Below are 17,656 nucleotides of genomic sequence, written 5' to 3'. Positions count from 1 at the left end.
AATCAAGCTGTCCCTAACCATGTGCTTGTGGCATGCATGTCCAAGTGAAAAGCTTGAGACTGAGTGGTTAAAGTCGTGATCTAAAGCAAAAGAGTGTGCTTAAGAACTCTGGACACCTCTAAATGGGGACTCTAGCAAAGCTGAGTCACAATATGAAAAGGTTCACCCAATTATGTGTCTATGGCATTTATGTATCCGGTGGTAATACTGGAAAACAAAGTGCTTAGGGCCACGGCCAAGACTCATAAAGTAGCTGTGTTCAAGAATCAACATACTAAACTAGGAGAATCAATAATACTATCTGAATTCTGAGTTCCTATGGATGCCAACCATTCTGAATTTCACAGGATAAAGTGAGATGCCAAAACTGTTCAGAAGCAAAAAGCTACTAGTCCCGCTCATCTAATTAGAATCTGAGCTTCACTTGAAACTCTGAGATATTATTGTTTCTTAATTTCTTTTCATCCTATTTTATTTATCTAGTTGCTTGAGAACAAGCAACAGTTTAAGTTTGCTGTTGTGATGAGCGGATATTTTATACGCTTTTGGGAGTAATTTCATGTAGATTTTAGTATGTTTTAATTAGTTTTTAATAGAATTTTATTAGTTTTTAAGCAAAAATCATATTTCTAGACTTTACTATGAGTTGTGTGATTTTTCTGTGATTTCAGGTATTTTCTGGCTGAAATTGAGGGAGCTGAGCAAAAATCTGAGTTAGGCTGAAAAAGGACTGCTGATGCTGTTGGATCCTGACCTCCCTGCACTCGAAATGGATTTTCTGGAGCTACAAAAGTCCAATTGGCGCGCTCTCAATGGCGTTGGAAAGTAGACATCCAGGGCTTTCTAGCAATATATAATAGTCCATACTTTGCGCGAAGATAGACGATGTAACTTGGTGTTGAACGCCAAGTACATGCTGCTGGCTGGAGTTAAACGCCAGAAACACGTCATGATCCGGAGTTGAACGCCCAAAACACGTTATAACTTAGAGTTCAACTCCAAGAAAAGCCTCAGTTCGTGGATAGCTTTAGTCTCAGCCCCAGCACATACCAAGTGGGCCCCAGAAGTGGATTTCTGCACCAATTATCTTAGTTTACTCATATTTTGCAAACCTAGGTTACTAGTTTACTATTTAAACAACTTTTAGAGAATTATTTTGTACCTCATGACATTTTCAGATCTGAATTATATACACTTTGACGGCATGACTCTCTAAACTCCATTGTTGGGGGTGAGGAGCTCTGCAGCGTCTCGATGAATTAATGCAATTGTTTCTATTTCACTCAAACGTGTGTGTGTTCCGATCTAAGATGTTTATTCGCGCTTAATTATGAAGGAGGTGATGATTCGTGACACTCATCACCTCCCTCAATCCATGAACGTGTGCCTGACAAACACCTCCGTTCTATATCAGACAGAATGAGCTTCTCTTAGATTCCTTAATCAGAATCTCCGCGGTATAAGCTAGAATTGATGGCGGCCACTCTTGAGAATCCGGAAGGTCTAAACCTTGTTTGTGGTATTCCGAGTAGGATTCAAGGATCGAATGGCTGTGACAAGCTTCAAACTCGCGATTGCTGGGCGTGATGACAAACGCAAAAGGATCAATGGATCCTATTCCAACATGATCGAGAACCAACAGCTGATTAGCCGTGCTGTGACAGAGCATTTGGACCGTTTGCACTGAGAGGATGGGAGGTAGCCACTGACAATGGTGACACCCTACATACAGCTTGCCGTAGACGGGCTTTACAAACAATTGAATTGAATATTACATTACAGAAATTCAGAGGATAAAGCATCTCCAAAACTCCAACATATTCCCCATTACTGCACAACAAGTAACAACTATTTATTTTATGCCCTTTTTACTTTATACGAGGCTAAAGAATTCTATTGGTATCCTGACTAAGATTAATAAAATTAACATAGCTTGCTTCAAACCAATAATCTCCGTGGGATCGACCCTTACTCATGTAAGGTATTACTTGGACGACCCAGTGCACTTGCTGGTTAGTTGTACGGATTGCAAATTCGTGCACCAGAGATCTACTCTCTTACACATTTTCACACTTTCTGAACCCTAGTTTTTTCTCTGAGTCATGAGCCACTAAACCTCCTTAGTTATGGTTAGGAGCTTTGTTTATTTCTATGGATTAAGACTATTATTATTCTATTTTAATTAATGTATTGATTCAGTTTCAAGGATTACTTTCATTCTTCATCTTATGAATCTGGGTAGATCAGAAGAATAACCCTTATTCTATATGCGTTCTTGTGATTCTTGGAAGAATTATCTCACTTGAACACTAGCTTGAAAGTAAATTCCTCCCAAATTGCTAATTACTTGGACTTAAAGGGATACGTGACATATAATCTTCTTATATTTGGGAATTGGGATTTTTGTGGCTGATAAACTAGAATTGAACCTAACCTTCTAAGCTATATTAAGTGACCAAGACATTGGCAGTTGATTAGGTTAGAGGAGACTAAATTACTAAGGAATTAGGGTTTAGTCAATTACAGTTTGCTATGAAATGAATCTTGCATGATTAAAATAGTTGATAAGAAAACTTAATCCGAAAGAATAAATAACTCTGAAACATTAACTGTTTTATATTTCACACCAATCCCACTGTTTGCTTGTTCATTTTCTAAATTACTGTTTAATACTTTTGAACCCCCAAAACACCACTTTCTGCTTGCCTGACTAAGTGATTCATTCGACTATTGTTGTACAATCCATCAATCCTTGTGGGATCGACCCTAAACTCAACTGAGGTATTACTTGGTATGACCCGATGCAATTGCCGGATCATTTGTGGACATTCGAAATCTGCACCAAAACCCAACTCACATGGCCAGATATGGCATTTCCAGAGCTAAGCAGAGCTTAAGCACGTTATAGCATAACCTCTATAAGCAACCTTGCCTTACAGGAACGACACTTCTAGGGCTGAGTATGCACGTCATACCTTCTATAAACGACCTTGCCTTATAGAAACAACACTTTTAGGGCTGATGTATGTCTGAAAAGCAAATTCAATCTACAGATGTTCTTGTCTTTTATGTCTGCCCCAAAGGTCCAATCAACAATCATCGGTCTTTGTAAGCAACCTTTAGCTTATAGATTCTGCTTTTCTCAATCTTTTAGGGCCAAGCCCACTTTCATCAATCTCGTATCTCTTCTCTTTCCTGTTAATACATTTCTCAATGTTACTAGCCTCTTCTTAGTGCTACAATTAATTATAATCCTCTCCTCGTACCTCTCCCTAAGTGTATCATAAAAAAATCCTTAGATTCTAGACTTTTGAATTATCTTGCTACGTCTTTTACTATAATTACCATCATAGTCCTTAAACTTTTACGTTATTTGCCTTTATGTCCTCGCCTTTTACTATAATTCTATTTATATCCTTTAAATTTTGAATATTACACTTTAATCCAAAGAATTTAGTTATTTAAAGATTAGCCTCTAAGCTTTAGTTCATTATATTTTAACAGCTAATTTTTTACTAATTATACTTTTACCTCTGAATTTTAACCAAATTACATTTTTCCTTTGTTATTCTCGAAATTTTGTTTTGTTGTGCTCTGGCACCTAGTATTAGTGGTGGGCACTCAATGCCACAAGTTATAATGCACGACACTTAGTGCCCATAACCAACGCTCAATGCCTTCGAAGCGTGAACTTCGTAGAAAAACGTATGCGCCCAGCACCCGACTCCCATGGGATTAAATGGAGACCTTTAGGAGACCGGTGAACACTTTAGTTATGCTGCCTAGTTATCTCATTTTGTATATACTTGATATTTTAGATATTTTGATACTTTTGGATATTTTTAGATGTTTTGGATGATAGATTCCATACTTTTAGTTGGATTTTTCTTTATACATTTTTGCATATCTTCTTTTGTATATCTTTCTTTTTAGTTTGTGGTTGTGATTAGAAACCATGTTTGGAATTGTTAAAACTTAGTCACCCTTTTCGCATAAGAAATTGGTTTTAAGTGAAAAAGGAAAGGGTAAACTAAGAAAAATTTTTGAATTTTTCAATCACAACAATGCTTAGTCAAATATTGAGATTTTTCAAGAATTTTAATTATAGGGCATAGGGCACCGACCCAATTGATTGAAGAAAATTTTTGGTGAAACTTGCTTGAATTTTTACTTTATGAAGCATGTATTGAACTAAGAACACAAGCTTGTGATACTTGAGCCTATTGATGTGGTTACATTTTATAACCACTTATTTTCCATTCTTGTGTGCAATTGTTCTCTTTCTATGATTGTGACCCTTGATTTGCTTGATTCTATATGTCCATTTATTTATTGTATTCATGCATTTGTATGATTGAGTCCATTATTTCATTAGCCTACTTACCCAAATAGCCTACCTTTTACTCTCCATTGTTAACCAATTTTGAGCCTATGCTTGACTAACTTGTTCTTAATTTTAGCACATTACAAGCCTAAAGCGGAAAATAATAAATGTCCTTAATTTGGATCTTTGATTGGCTTAGGCTAGTGTGTGTGAGTATCATTCAAGTGTGGGAATCTTGGGACATTGGGGGAATAAAAGGGTAGTTTTGTATTTTTATTGAAATTATCGGGAATTAGGTACATACTCATGTATTGATCAAATGTAAAACCTTATGTATTGATGCTCTTGTATATAAAAAATGAGAAAAAAAAAAAGAAAAAAAAGAAAAAAACAATATGAAAAAAAATATAGAAAAAAAAGAAAAAAGAAGAAAAATAATAAAAGGGGACAAAATGCCCCAAAGCGAAGCTCAATAAAATCAATGCATAAATGTTGTGAAACGAAAAGAAGATACATGAGTATGTGAAAAGGTAAAAAATGGGTAGTTAGGCTAGCTTTGAAATTGTATAGGATGTCATAGGTTAGGTGGAAAGTTTAAGCTTATCAAAGATTCAAATTTCAAGCTCACTTAACCATATATGCATCCTACCTTGACCCTAACCCCATTACAACCTAAATGAAAGACCTCATGATGAATGTATGCATACATGAAATATATGTTGATTGTTAGAAGAAAAACAAATCTTAGAAAGCATGATTAGGAGAGAATTGAGTGAATCAACCCTAAACACTTGAGTGAATAGAGCGCAAACACATCCGGTGAGGGTTTGATGCTCAATTACATGTTTCCACCTATGATCATCTCTTCTCATGCAAGTTTGTAAAAAATATTTAATAACTCAATTCAATTGCGGATTAGACTTGCTAGTCTTTAGCCCTTGTGCATATATGCTTCTTGGGAATTAATTTATTTTGACCAAGCAATTGCATTTATGTAGATAGTTGCATATAGGTAAATTGCATTTAGTTAGTTTCCATTGAATAAATGCCATACCCTTACTTTATTCTTGGTTTAAGCATGAGGACATGCTTGGTTTAAGTGTGGGGGAGGTTGATAAACCCCATTTGTAGGGTTTATCTTGTATTGATTTTAGGGGATTTTATCACCTTTTACCCACATTTATTCAATGAAATAGTATGGTTTTGTATATTCTCCTTTAATTGTGCTTAAGAGTGAAAACATGCTTTTTAGGTCTTAAAATAAATAAATTTAATTCACCTTGATTCCATTAGATGCCTTGATATGTTTGTTAAGTGATTTAAGGTTTAGGAGGCAAAGATTGGATCAAGGGAATGAAGAAAGAAAGCATGAAAAGTTGGAGAACTCATGAAGAAATGAAAGAACCGGAAAGCTGTCAAGCCGACCTCTTCGCACTTAAATGACCATAACTTGAGCTACAGAGGTCCAAATGATTCGGTTCCAGTTGGGTTAGAAAGCTAACATCCGGGGCTTCGAAACGATATAAGATTTGCTATGGTTGAACCGCGCATGGTGACGCGTACGCGCATAGTATGCGCACGCGCTGTTGCTGCCACCTGGTTCACTTAAAGCAAAACGTGGCCAGCGAATTCTAAAGCCTTGTGGGCCCAATCCAACTCATTTCTGATGCTATTTAAGCCAAGGATTGAAGGGGGAATGGGAGACTTTTCATACTTTTGATCATTAGTCATAGTTTAGTTTTAGAAGTAGTTTCTAGAGAGAGAAGCTCTCACTTCTCTCTAGAATTAGGATTAGGATTAGGTTTAGTTCTTAGATCTAGATTTTAATTCATCTTCTTCTACTTATATCTTCTCAATTCCTTGTTGTTACATTTCTTCTTCTTCCATTCTTTTGTTGTAATTTCCTTTATGTTGTTCTTGTGTTTTGTTGTAGATCTACTTTTGTTTCTCCTATTCTCTTTCAATTCAATTAGAGGTAATTCATAATAATTGTGTTCATTTGATTTGTTGTTGTTTAATTCCTTGCAATTGAGTAGTGTAGATTTACTTTTCTTGCAAGTTTACTATGTTTTCCTTTTATGCCTTCCAAGTGTTTGATGAAATGCTTGGTTGGATTTTAGAGTAGAGTTTTATGTTATTGGCTTGGGAAGGTAACTTAGGAACTCTTGAGTTACTAATGTCCAAGTAATTGATGATTGGGATCCATTGACTCTAGTTCTCACTAATTGAATTAGTGGAGAGTTAGGACTTATGGACTAGGATTGATATAGCTCATTTGACTTTCCTTTACTACTAGTTAGAGGATGATTTAATGAGATTAATCCTTGCCAATTCTCATATTGTGGTTAGTGATTAGGATAGAGATCCTTGACCACCAACCCATGCCAAGACCTTTTTAGGCCTTAGTTTACTTTCTTGTCATTTATCTTTCATACTTCTTATCAAAACCCCAAAATAACTCACAACCAATAATAAGACACTTTATTGTAATTTCTAGGGAGAACGACCCGATGTTTGAATACTTCGGTTATTAATTTTAGGGGTTTGTTACTTGTGACAAACAATCTTTTGTATGAAAGGATTATTGTTGGTTTAGAAACTATACTTGCAATGAGAATTCATTTGTGAAATTCTATACCATCAAAAATCCATTCATCATTGGGTGACCAATGTCCATAGTGTTTCAGGAGGAGGGTGCCATCACCCATGGAGTTCCTAGGGGAGGGCGCCTAGCACCAATGAAATTTAAAAGGCAAGGTGCCCAACGCCTATAAGGTTCTAAACGGAGGGCGCCTAACGCCCATAAAAGTTCAAAAAGTGGGCGCCCAATGCCCATCATTTCAACCATCAAATATACATCAAAACACCACGTAAACACTTAATTTCAAGTATCAAACAATCAACCATCAACAAGACATAAAAAAATACAAGCAATTCCCATTTAATTTATCAAACCTTACCACTTTGTTTCAGCTCACAAAAACTGATTTCTTTTAGGTGATCTTTTGTCACTTTCTTCCTAGTTTTCAATCAAAAGTAACTTTTAAACCAAGATATACATTGTAATCGAGTCTTCTTCACAAGTTTGGGAAGGAATTTCTTACCTTTCTCAAGTTGAAATTGATGGATTATTGCTCTTTGAAACTTCTAAGCTAGGAGCTCCTAAGCAAGTACATTAAAGATATCAAGTTTTTCCATGGTTTTAGCATGGCCGAACCATCAAAAGGATCATACAATAGAAATACTTCAAATCACTTTGACAAATCTCATATGGGTGTGAAGAAAAAGAAGAGATGAACACTTTAATCGGTTTAGAATTTTTATCAAAATTTTAGAACCAAAAGGGCCGAACCTTGAAAGCTTGGCGGTTATGGAGTTTTTTCAACTTTTCTCTCATGTTCTTCTCTTTCAAAGTCACATACAGAAAAAAAGAAAGTAGGAGGTGGTTATCAAGGTCACGTATGAAGAAGAAAAAAGAAGCAGGAGGTGGCTGGAATTAAGGTTGGTCGAATCCTAAGGGTGGTTTGTCACTAGAATTAATTAATAAAATATCATTAAGGAGATAATTACTAAAGCTAAATATATTAGATCATAAATAATTATATTCCTAGACTAAATAATTGAGCTAAGAGTATAAATGATACTAGTAACACGATTATCTCGAAAATAAAAGATCTATGATGATACATTAACAGAGCTAGGTTCATCGGAGAGTGTTGGCATTAATCCATACCGGTAGATTTTGAGCCTAGTTATTATATTTTTAAATTTAATTTATCTCCGATTTACCTAAAGTGGATAAAATAATAATATAATATTACTATATTATTATTTTTGTTTCCTCGAGATTCATGTCTGGCTCGTCGAAATGAGTCCAACTACGGAAATCAGAATTTCAAAATTTATAGTCAAATTGTCTCAAAAACGCAATCTTCGCTAGTTTTGTAGCTGATGACATGGCGATGTGCTTGCTTTACTAAATTTCAGAATATTCCATTTCTTCAAGAAAAGATTACGTTTTGCCAAAAACTAAGCCATTATATTCTACCCTCCTTAAAGAAAATTTTGTCCTCAAACTTTCAATTACCTATAAATATATGCGGATGGTCTATCCTTCTTTTGTCTTCCAGATCCCACATTTGTTCTTCATCTATATCCTCGTCCCCATGCCACATTGACTAGAAAAATCATCTTGCCCCTTAATTGCTTATCACTTTGCTATACAATCTTGACTGTTAATGCTTGATATGTCAAGTTATCTCCCAACTGTATTGCCTCTAGCTATAAAATGTGACCCTTGTCGGGATTATATTTCTTGAGTTGTGGAATATGAAAAACATCATGGAGATTTGACAAGTACGTGGGAAGAGCTATTTGATACGCTACTGGACCAACTTTTTTAAGGATTTGAAAAGGACCTAAATATCGAGGATTAAGTTTCTTAGTTCTAAGGGCTCGATCTACTCTAGTGGTGGGGGTTACTCTCAGAAAAACATGGTAACCCTCATCGAATTCTAAGGGCCTATGTTTATTATCAGTGTAGATCTTTAGTCGATTTTAAGCACTTTGAATCTTATCATGAATCCTTTTGATTTGTTGGGTGATCTCTTGCACTAAATCTGGACCTATAATGCTAGCCTATCCTTTGTCATACCAGCACAACGATGATTGACATCTTCCATAGAGAGCTTCATACGGTGCCTGCTGATACTTTGCTGGTAACTATTGTTGTAAGCATATTCTACCAATGGCAAATATCTGTCCCAGCTTCCTTGGTGATCTAACACACAGGATCTCAACATATCCTCTTATGTATGGATTGCCCGTTCTAATTGCCCTCGGTTTGATGATGGTATGCTGTACTCATATGTAGTTCCGTCCCAAATGCCTTTGATGACGGAGCATCTTATACCCTTTTTCAATGCATTTTTAGAGTGTTTTTAGTAGTATTTTATTTAGTTTTAATATGTTTTAGTGTAAAATTTATCTTTTGGATGCTACTTTGAGTTTTTGTATTTTTATTATAATTTTAGATGATTTTTGGGTGAAACTGACAAGTTTTGGCAGAGTCTGATTCAGAGGCAAAGAAAGGATAGTAGATGCTGTCAAATCCTGACCTCCATGTATTCTAACGAGCATATCTTCAGCTATAGAGGTCCAATTGATGTGCCCTTAATGGCATTGGAAAGGTAACTTCTAGAGCTTTCTAGAAATATATAATAATCTATAATTTTATTTGGAGAAGAATTGCCTAAAACGGACATTGAACGCCCAACTTACCTCTTTTCTGGCGTTCAACGCTAGCCAAGGAGTACAAGGGCACAAATACACCCCCTAGTTGGTGTTCAATGCCCACTCTTCCAAGTTGGACACCAAGTTCAGCCCAAACACTCACCAAGTGGGCCCAGAAGTGGATTTTCGCACATTTTTCTTAGTTTATTTCATTTTTGTAATTTTAATTATTAAGATTAGTACATAGAGGAGAAGATCACTCGTGTTTAAGGGATCTTCTTTCTCATCTTCGAACCTATCATACATTTTCTTTGTAAATTATGTGCAACTAAACCTCCTAAGTTAAGGATAAGAGCTCTGCTCATTCCTTTGGATTAATATCATTACTTTTCTACTCTAGTACATGTTTGATTCCATTCTATGATGTATTTTCGCTCTTCATCTTTATGAATCTGGGGTGAAACGAGAGTATGATCCCTTATTATACATGAGTTCTTGCGAAGCCTTAGCCGAATATTATTGAGCTACAACTTGAGAATATTTCACAGGTTCCAGGAAAGTATCTTGGCTAATTGGGATATGTGACATTAAATCTCGTTAGTCATGGGTAATTGAGGTCTCTGTGGCACTAAGGCTAGAATCATAGAGCTTCATTCTCTGACTCGGAAGATCTGACCTTGTCTGTGACATTTTGAGTAGGATCACTAGAGATTGAAATTGCATGAGCTTTACCCTCGTTCAGATTGGATGACCATTAGCACCAGCGTTTAATTTGGAACAGAGGAGATTAATGACCACTAGGCCCGACTTTAATCACTTACAGCCTTGCGATTGAATGAATCACTCATTGTTAAAGTAGTCAGTAATCAGTATTAATTCGGAAGAACAAGCATCTCCAAGGCCGTAACTAATTTTCCATCATTGTTTCTACACCAACTCAGTACTGCTTTATTTATTATTCCATTTTATGCGTTCACAACAACATCTACCTTTTCTATTCGCCTGACTAAGATCTGCAGGATAACCACAGCTTGCTCAATCTGACAATCCTCGTGGGATCGACCCTCACTTACCTGTGGTATTACTTGGACGATCTGGTGCACTTGTCGGTTCAATTGTGCGAGTTCTAATTTTGCGCACCAAGTTTCTGGCGCCGTTGCCAGGTATTATTCGAGATTGACAAACTACCGGTTGTCTTGCTCCTTAGATCAGGTACCTTTTACTATTTTTTCTTTTAATTGTTTCTTGTCAAGTTTTTCGAACCCTCTTTGTTTCTTTTCTCAAAATTTTTTCAAAAATTCATCTTTTTCTCTTTTTCAAATTTTATTTCAAATCTTTAATTTGGTGTCTTTTGGTTTTGGTTGATTTTCCTTTCTTGATTTTCGAAAATTGTTCTTATTGTTCTTCTTTGTGTTTGAATTTTTTTTTAGTGTTTTCTCTTGTTTGATTTCAAAATTTTTAAAGTTTAGTGTCTCTTAGTATTTTTCTCTCTCTAATTTCGAAAATTAGTGTCATTTAATTTAAAAAATTCTTAAATTTAGTGTCTTGTTAGTTTTTCTTCTTTTTAAATTTCAAAATTTTCAAAACCCTTTCTTTTAATTTTCGAAATTTTAATTTAATCTTTACCTTATCTTTTTCCCTTTTCAAAATTCAAATTTTCTTGTCATCTTATTTTAAATTAATTTCAAATTTTAAGTTTGGTATCTCATTAATTATCTTTTTGTTTTTGTTTAAGTTTCTTGTTTGTCTTTTATCTTTAAATCGTTGTCTTATCTTTTTCTTTGATTTTAAAATTTTGTTATCTTATTTTATTTTAAATTCAAATTTTAAAATTCAAATTTTAAAAGTTTAGTATTTTGTTAGTTTTCTTTCAAATTTGAATTTCAAAATCTTTAAATTTTCAAATTTTATCTTTTTCCTTAATTTTCAAATCTTGTTATCTTATCCTTATTTTTAAAATTCAAATTTTAAAAGTTGAGTATTTTGTTAGTTGTTCTTTTCAAATTTGAAATTCAAACCTTTAAATTTTCAAATCATATCTCATCTTTCTTTTCTTTGATTCTAGTTATCTTATCTTTATTTTTAAATTTTAAAGTTTGGTGTTCTTTTAGTGTTTTCTCCTTTTTTGTGAATTTCAAAAAATTTTAAACCCTCTCACTGGGAGCTATCTGTACTTTGACATAGAGGCCCCCACCTTTTCGTTTCTTTACTTCTTGTTTGTGTGCACAGGAGTAGGAAGAATTCGCTATGGATCCAATTGAGAGTGCACAATCTAGAAGAACCTTGGAGTCTTATACAGCCCCCACTCCTGACTTCTATGGAAGAAGCATCTGTGTACCCCCTATTAGAGCAGACAACTTTGACCTCAACCTACAACTAGTCACCCTAGTGCAGCAAAACTGCTAGTTTCAGGGACTTCCACAAGAAGAGCCCACAAAATTTCCTGCAGATTTCTAACACAATGCGAACCGACGGAGTAGACCAGGATGTCTATAGGCTGCTGCTCTTTCCATTTGCTGTAAAAGGCCAACCAAAGAGGTGGTTAGATACTCAGCCCAAATCAAGCTTGAAAACATAGAATAAGTTGATGGACAAGTTTTTGAACCAATACTTCTTCCAAAGAAGCTAACCTAGCTAAGATTGGACATTCAAGGCTTCAGACAAGAAGAGAATGAGTCCCTTCATGATGCTTGGGGTTGGGGGAGGTACAGAATGATGCTACGAAAATGTCCCACAAAAATGTTTTCAGAATGGGTAAAGCTGGACATTTTCTTACGGACTCACAGACATGAATAAGATGTCCCAAGATCATTTTGTTGGAGGTTTAATACACATGAGAAAGACAATTGAAGAAGCTTAAGAACTCATTGAGACAGTCGCTAGCACCCAACATCTATACTCATATGGTGAGACTTCAATGAAAGGAGAGGTCAATACAGTATCCACTAAATCAGACCCTCCGGAACAAAGTGAATCATTAACCCAGCAACTATATTCCCTCACATAACAGTTGCTAAGTTTACAAGAAATGTTGCAAGAAACCTGTGCCTCCAACAAGAATATAGAGGCACGATTGAACCAGGCTGAATAGCACTTGTCTGAACGGACAAGAGAAGAGTGTCAAGCCATCCAATTGAGGAGCTGACGGACCCTAAACACCCATCCTCAGAACAGTAAGAGGCAGGGGGTAGAGGAAATGGAAGAGGATGAACAAGCAGCAATTTGGGACACTGTCAGGGGCGTTGAGTTCCCAGAGAGGGATGGCACTGGCGTCCAACGCGCAGGAGGAGGGCAACACTGGCGTCCAATGCCAGGAAAGGACCAGCAGTGGCGTTGAACGCCCAAATAGGGGAGGCCATAGTTCAGGGAACACCTCTCCCAAGCAAACAGGTAACCCTCTTCTGGACTCTGGACACTCATCGTGCGCCACTCAGAACGTATGAATACAGGACCAAGATGCCATTTCCTCAGAAACTCTGTCAAGTAGAAAAAGATAAGCAGTTTGCCCAATTTGCAAATTACCTCAAGACACTGGAGATCAAGATCCCATTTGCAGAAGCTCTTGAACAAATACCCTCCTATGCCAAGTTTATGAAATACATATTAAGCCACAAGAAAGATTAGAGGGAGATATAAACAATCTTCCTCACTGAAGAATGTAGTGTAGTCATCCAGAGGACCCTACTAGAGAAACTTCAGGACCCTTGGAGTTTTGTGGTACCCTGCACCCTCGGTGATGGTTTTACAAGGACAGCCCTATGTGATCTTGGAGCGAGCATCAACCTATTGCCTTCATCACTAATAAAGAAACTTGGGATCCAAGAAGTCAAGCATACCCACATATGCCTTCAGCTTACTGATGGTTCCATCAAGCTCCCATCAGGAGTGGTGGAAGACATGATTGTGAAGGTGAGACCCTTTGTATTTTCCATAGACTTTGTGGTATTGGAAATGGAAGAACATAAGAATGCATCCATCATTTTAGGGAGATCTTTTCTGGCTACAAGAAGGACCCTCATTGATGTGCAAAAAGGAGAAGTGACACTGAGAGTTGATGAGGATGAATTCGTACTGAATGCTATCAAGGCCATGCAGTACCCTGACACCCTAGAAGAATGCATGAGGAATGATATCAACGATCCTTGATGATCGGATTTCCTATCGGTAAAGAAATATAAAAATATGATCGCGTTGCAAGTATAGCTTCTAAACCAACAGAAAATCCTTTCGTACAAACGTTTGGTTGTCACAAGTAACAAACCCAATAAAATTTATAAACCGAAGTATTCAAACCTCGGGTCGTCTTCTCAAGGAATTGCAGGGAAGTGTGTTTTATTATTGGTTATGGAAAACATTATTTTTGGGTTTTTGAAAAAAAAAGGTTTGAACAGGAGAAATAAATTGCAGGAATTAATAAATTAATGACTAATAAAATTCTTGGCAAGGTATGAAAATTAGAAATCCTATCCTAGTTATCCTTATCAATGGTGATGAGAATTATATTTTGCTTCCACTAAGTCAACCTCTAACCATAAAGGTAAGTTAAGTGGACAAATCAATTTAACACCTAAAGTCCTAGTCAACTCCTAAGAAAAGTGATAAACCATTATTTTATGATTCATATTGTGTTTAATTGTTTGGTTTTATCCAGTCTTCACCCACTTATTCATATGATTTGCATGTATTTATAATTCCTTCCTAGAAATATTCTATGATTGATAACTTGCTTCCTAAAGACCTTTTAGTTGTATATTTTTATCTTCCTTCGTACCATTCGATGCCGTGATCTGTGTGTTAAGTGTTTCAGGCTTCATAGGGCAAGAATGGCATAAGGAATAAAGAGGAAGCATGCAAAAATGGAAGGAACTCAAGGAATTGAGGAGATAACCAGCAAGAAGTCATGCGGTTGCATGGCTCACGCGACCGCGCGAAATGGAAGAAATCAAAGTGACGCGCCCGCGTGCCTGACGCGGCTGCGCGGATTGGAAGCTGCATGAGTGACGCGAATGCGTGGACGATGCGCACGCGTGGTACAGGAAATGCTGAGTGACGCGAACGCGTGGACGACGCGGCCGCGTGACATGCGTGTTCTGCAGAATTACAAAGTCACTGGCAGAGTTTCTGGGCCGCTTTTTAATCTAGTTTTTGGCCCAGAAACACAGATTAGAGCCAGGGAACATGCAGAGACAAGAGAACAATTTCATTCCGTATAGTTTCGAATTTTTAGATCTGAATTTACTCTCTCCTAGGTTTACTCACTTGAACATTCATAAGTTAGGATTTTGAAGATTTTGGCTTTAGCTTTTGAGAAGAGTCTACCTCCGGTACTAGTCAATATAGCTTGTTATTTTGCTTTTTATTTATATTGGATTATTTTCACAGTTTATTAATACAGAACTACTTTTACTCTTAATTAATCTCTTTTATTATTATTTATTATGTCTTCTCTTATTTTTTCCATTGATTTTGTGAAGTCTATAATTATGATGAGTGAGTAGTTCCCCAACTTGATTGGGAGATGATTAAAAGGAGAACCTTGAGTTAGAATACTCAAGAGTTCAATTGTAATCGGTTTATTGTTGGTTGACTTGTTAATCACTAACTCTAATCCTTCCCAAAGGAGAGGATTAGGACTTGTGAATAGAAGTTGACTTTTAATTTGACTTTCCTTCATTCGTTGAGGGTTAACTAAATTAAAACAATGACTAATTATTAATTGCTCTTGATAAAATTTTAACAAGGATAAAACTTCCGATTAATCTTCTCCCGGTCAAGATTTTATTTAAATCATATAAATTCTCAAATTTAATTTTCTGTTCAACAAATTCAAAACCCCTTTTGAAAACCTCTCATTGATAAAATAACACATCTTCCTGCAACTCGTTGGGAGACAACCTGGGACTCATACTCCCAGTATTTTATTTCTAAAATTTGTGACAACCCTTTTCTAAATTGACGAGTAGATTTTTGCTGGTTAAGAACTATACTCACAACGCTATCTTTCCAATTAATTCTTAATTTTCCAATTTTTGCTCACGGCAATTTTTGGCGCCGTTGTCGGGGAGTTGCAATAGTGTGCTAATTTATTGATTGGAATTTATTTAATTGCAATTTTTCTTTTTATTTTGTTACCATGAGCTGCACGTTTCTTTCGTTAAATGACGCGTTCACTTCCTGATCCAAGCTTGCCAGTATTTAACCCTGAGATTGAAAGAACTATTTCACGTATAAGGCAAGATCGGTGTCAGCGAGTCCTCTCTGAGGATAAACCTGAAACGTCATCTAAAGAAGAAACAAGCTCCCTCTCTACTGATCCAGTTGATTTACATGCAGGTGACATGGCAGCACCTAGGAGAGTCACTATCTAGGAGGAAGGAGCCCCTGATTTTACACTACAACCATTCCAGGCACACCACCCAACAGTGGCTGTGGATTTTGAAATAAAGTCTGCACTACTCAACTTGATGCCCAAGTTTCATGGCCTACCTGCTCAAGAGCCTATCAAGCACCTTAGGGATTTTCAGACTGCTTGTTCTACTGTTAAGCGTGATGGTACTGACGAAACTTCTATTCTGTTGAAAGCTTTCCCATTCTCTATTCAGGGGAAGGCAAGAGAGTGGTACTACACTCAACCCAGAACAACTGTTTCCAACTGGGATACGCTTAGAAAAGAATTTTTGGAGAAATTATTTCCAGCTGAGGTTGCCGATAAACTGAGGAAAGACATGTCCATGATCGTTCAAGACGAATCTGAGACTCTCTATGAATATTTGAAACGCTTCAATAATCTTCTGGAAGCATGTCCCCACCATATGATTGACAAGATAGTGTTGCTCGGCTACTTTACACAGGGCATGAAATCTCAAGATAGGACCACATTGGAAGGAGCTAGCAATGGGTCTATGAAAAAGTACAAGACTACGGAAGAGGCTGATGATTGATTTTTGACGGTTTAGAATTTCACTAATGAAATCTCGTTGTAAAGTATAGTTTCTAAACCAAACAATAATCCTTTTATACAAAAAGTTGTTTGTCACAAGTACAAACCCCTAAATTTATAAACCGAAGTATTTAAACCTCGGATCGTTCTCCCTAGGAATTGTAATGAAGTGTCTTGTTATTGGTTGTGAGTTATTTTGGGGTTTTGATATGAAGCATGAAAGATAAATGGCAAGAAAGTAAACTAAGGCCTAAAAAGGTCTTGGCAAGGGTTGGTGGTCAAGGATCTCTATCCTAATCACTAACCATGATATGAGAATTGGCAAGGATTAATCTCATTAAATCATCCTCTAACTAGTAGCAAAGGAAAGTCAAATGAGCTATATCAATCCTAGTCCATAAGTCCTAACTCTTCACTAATTCAATTAGTGAGAACTAGAGTAAATGGCTCCCAATCATCAATTACTTGGACATTAGTAACTCAAGAGTTCCTAAGTTACCTTTCCAAGCCAAGAGTATAAAATTCTACTCTAAAATCCAACCAAGCATTTCATCAAACACTTGGAAGGCATAAAAGGAAAGCATAGTAAATCAACAACAAGAACAAAATGTAACAACAATTATTGCAAAGAAATTAACAACAACAAATCAAGAAAACCACAATTATCATGAATTACCTCAAATTGCATTATTGGAAGAAAACAAAGGAACAACAATCTATCCAAAACAAAGTGAAGAATTATATAACTAGAAAGAGGAAGAGGAGAAGATTAAGACTTGATAAAAGAGAAGTGAATTAAAACATGAATTAAACCTAGATCTAAGAAGAGAGATTAACCTAAACCTAATCCTAATGCTAGAGAGAAGTGAGAGCTTCTCTCTCTAAAACTACTCTAAACTAAAACTAATGATGCTATATGATAGATTCCCCCATTGATGGATTCCTTTGATCCTTTTATTCCTTTCTATCAGCAATTGGCGCCAAAATGGGTTCAGAAACCCTTCCAAATTGCCAGGCACGTGTTGCTTTAATGAAGTCATGTGCGGACTTCGGCGCGTGCGCGCACGGTACGCGTGCGCGTCCCTGGCCGATTCTGCAATGTGCGCGCGAGCGCCTTGTGCGCGTGCGCGTGCTTGGCTGATTTCGCTTCTTTAACTTTT

At 36.5% G+C, this 17,656-nt stretch overlaps 1 protein-coding gene across 1 annotated transcript; it reads left to right on the top strand.

Moving 5' to 3' along the window:
- Window positions 1–13,012: 13,012 nt before the first annotated feature.
- On the top strand, window positions 13,013–13,702 carry LOC107474121 (uncharacterized). Its single transcript, XM_016093712.1, has 2 exons — window positions 13,013–13,143; window positions 13,219–13,702. The coding sequence occupies exons 1-2, from the start codon at window positions 13,013–13,015 to the stop codon at window positions 13,700–13,702; spliced, it is 615 nt and encodes a 204-aa protein (XP_015949198.1).
- Window positions 13,703–17,656: the final 3,954 nt, after the last annotated feature.

The sequence above is a fragment of the Arachis duranensis genome, chromosome 2 (genome assembly GCF_000817695.3).
Source record: "Arachis duranensis cultivar V14167 chromosome 2, aradu.V14167.gnm2.J7QH, whole genome shotgun sequence".
NCBI lineage: Eukaryota > Viridiplantae > Streptophyta > Magnoliopsida > Fabales > Fabaceae > Arachis > Arachis duranensis.
Note: the sequence above shows the minus strand (reverse complement) of the source record. Positions and strands in the feature narration are given on the sequence as shown.

What these genes read in the sequence shown, in the direction of transcription:
- LOC107474121 (XM_016093712.1), top strand. Translation starts at nt 13,013, where the DNA reads ATGCCATTTCCTCAGAAACTCTGTCAAGTAGAAAAAGATAAGCAGTTT. An exon ending in CAAATACCCTCCTATGCCAA is followed by an intron (nt 13,144 to 13,218) that starts GTTTATGAAATA and finishes TGAAGAATGTAG; the next exon opens with TGTAGTCATCCAGAGGACCC.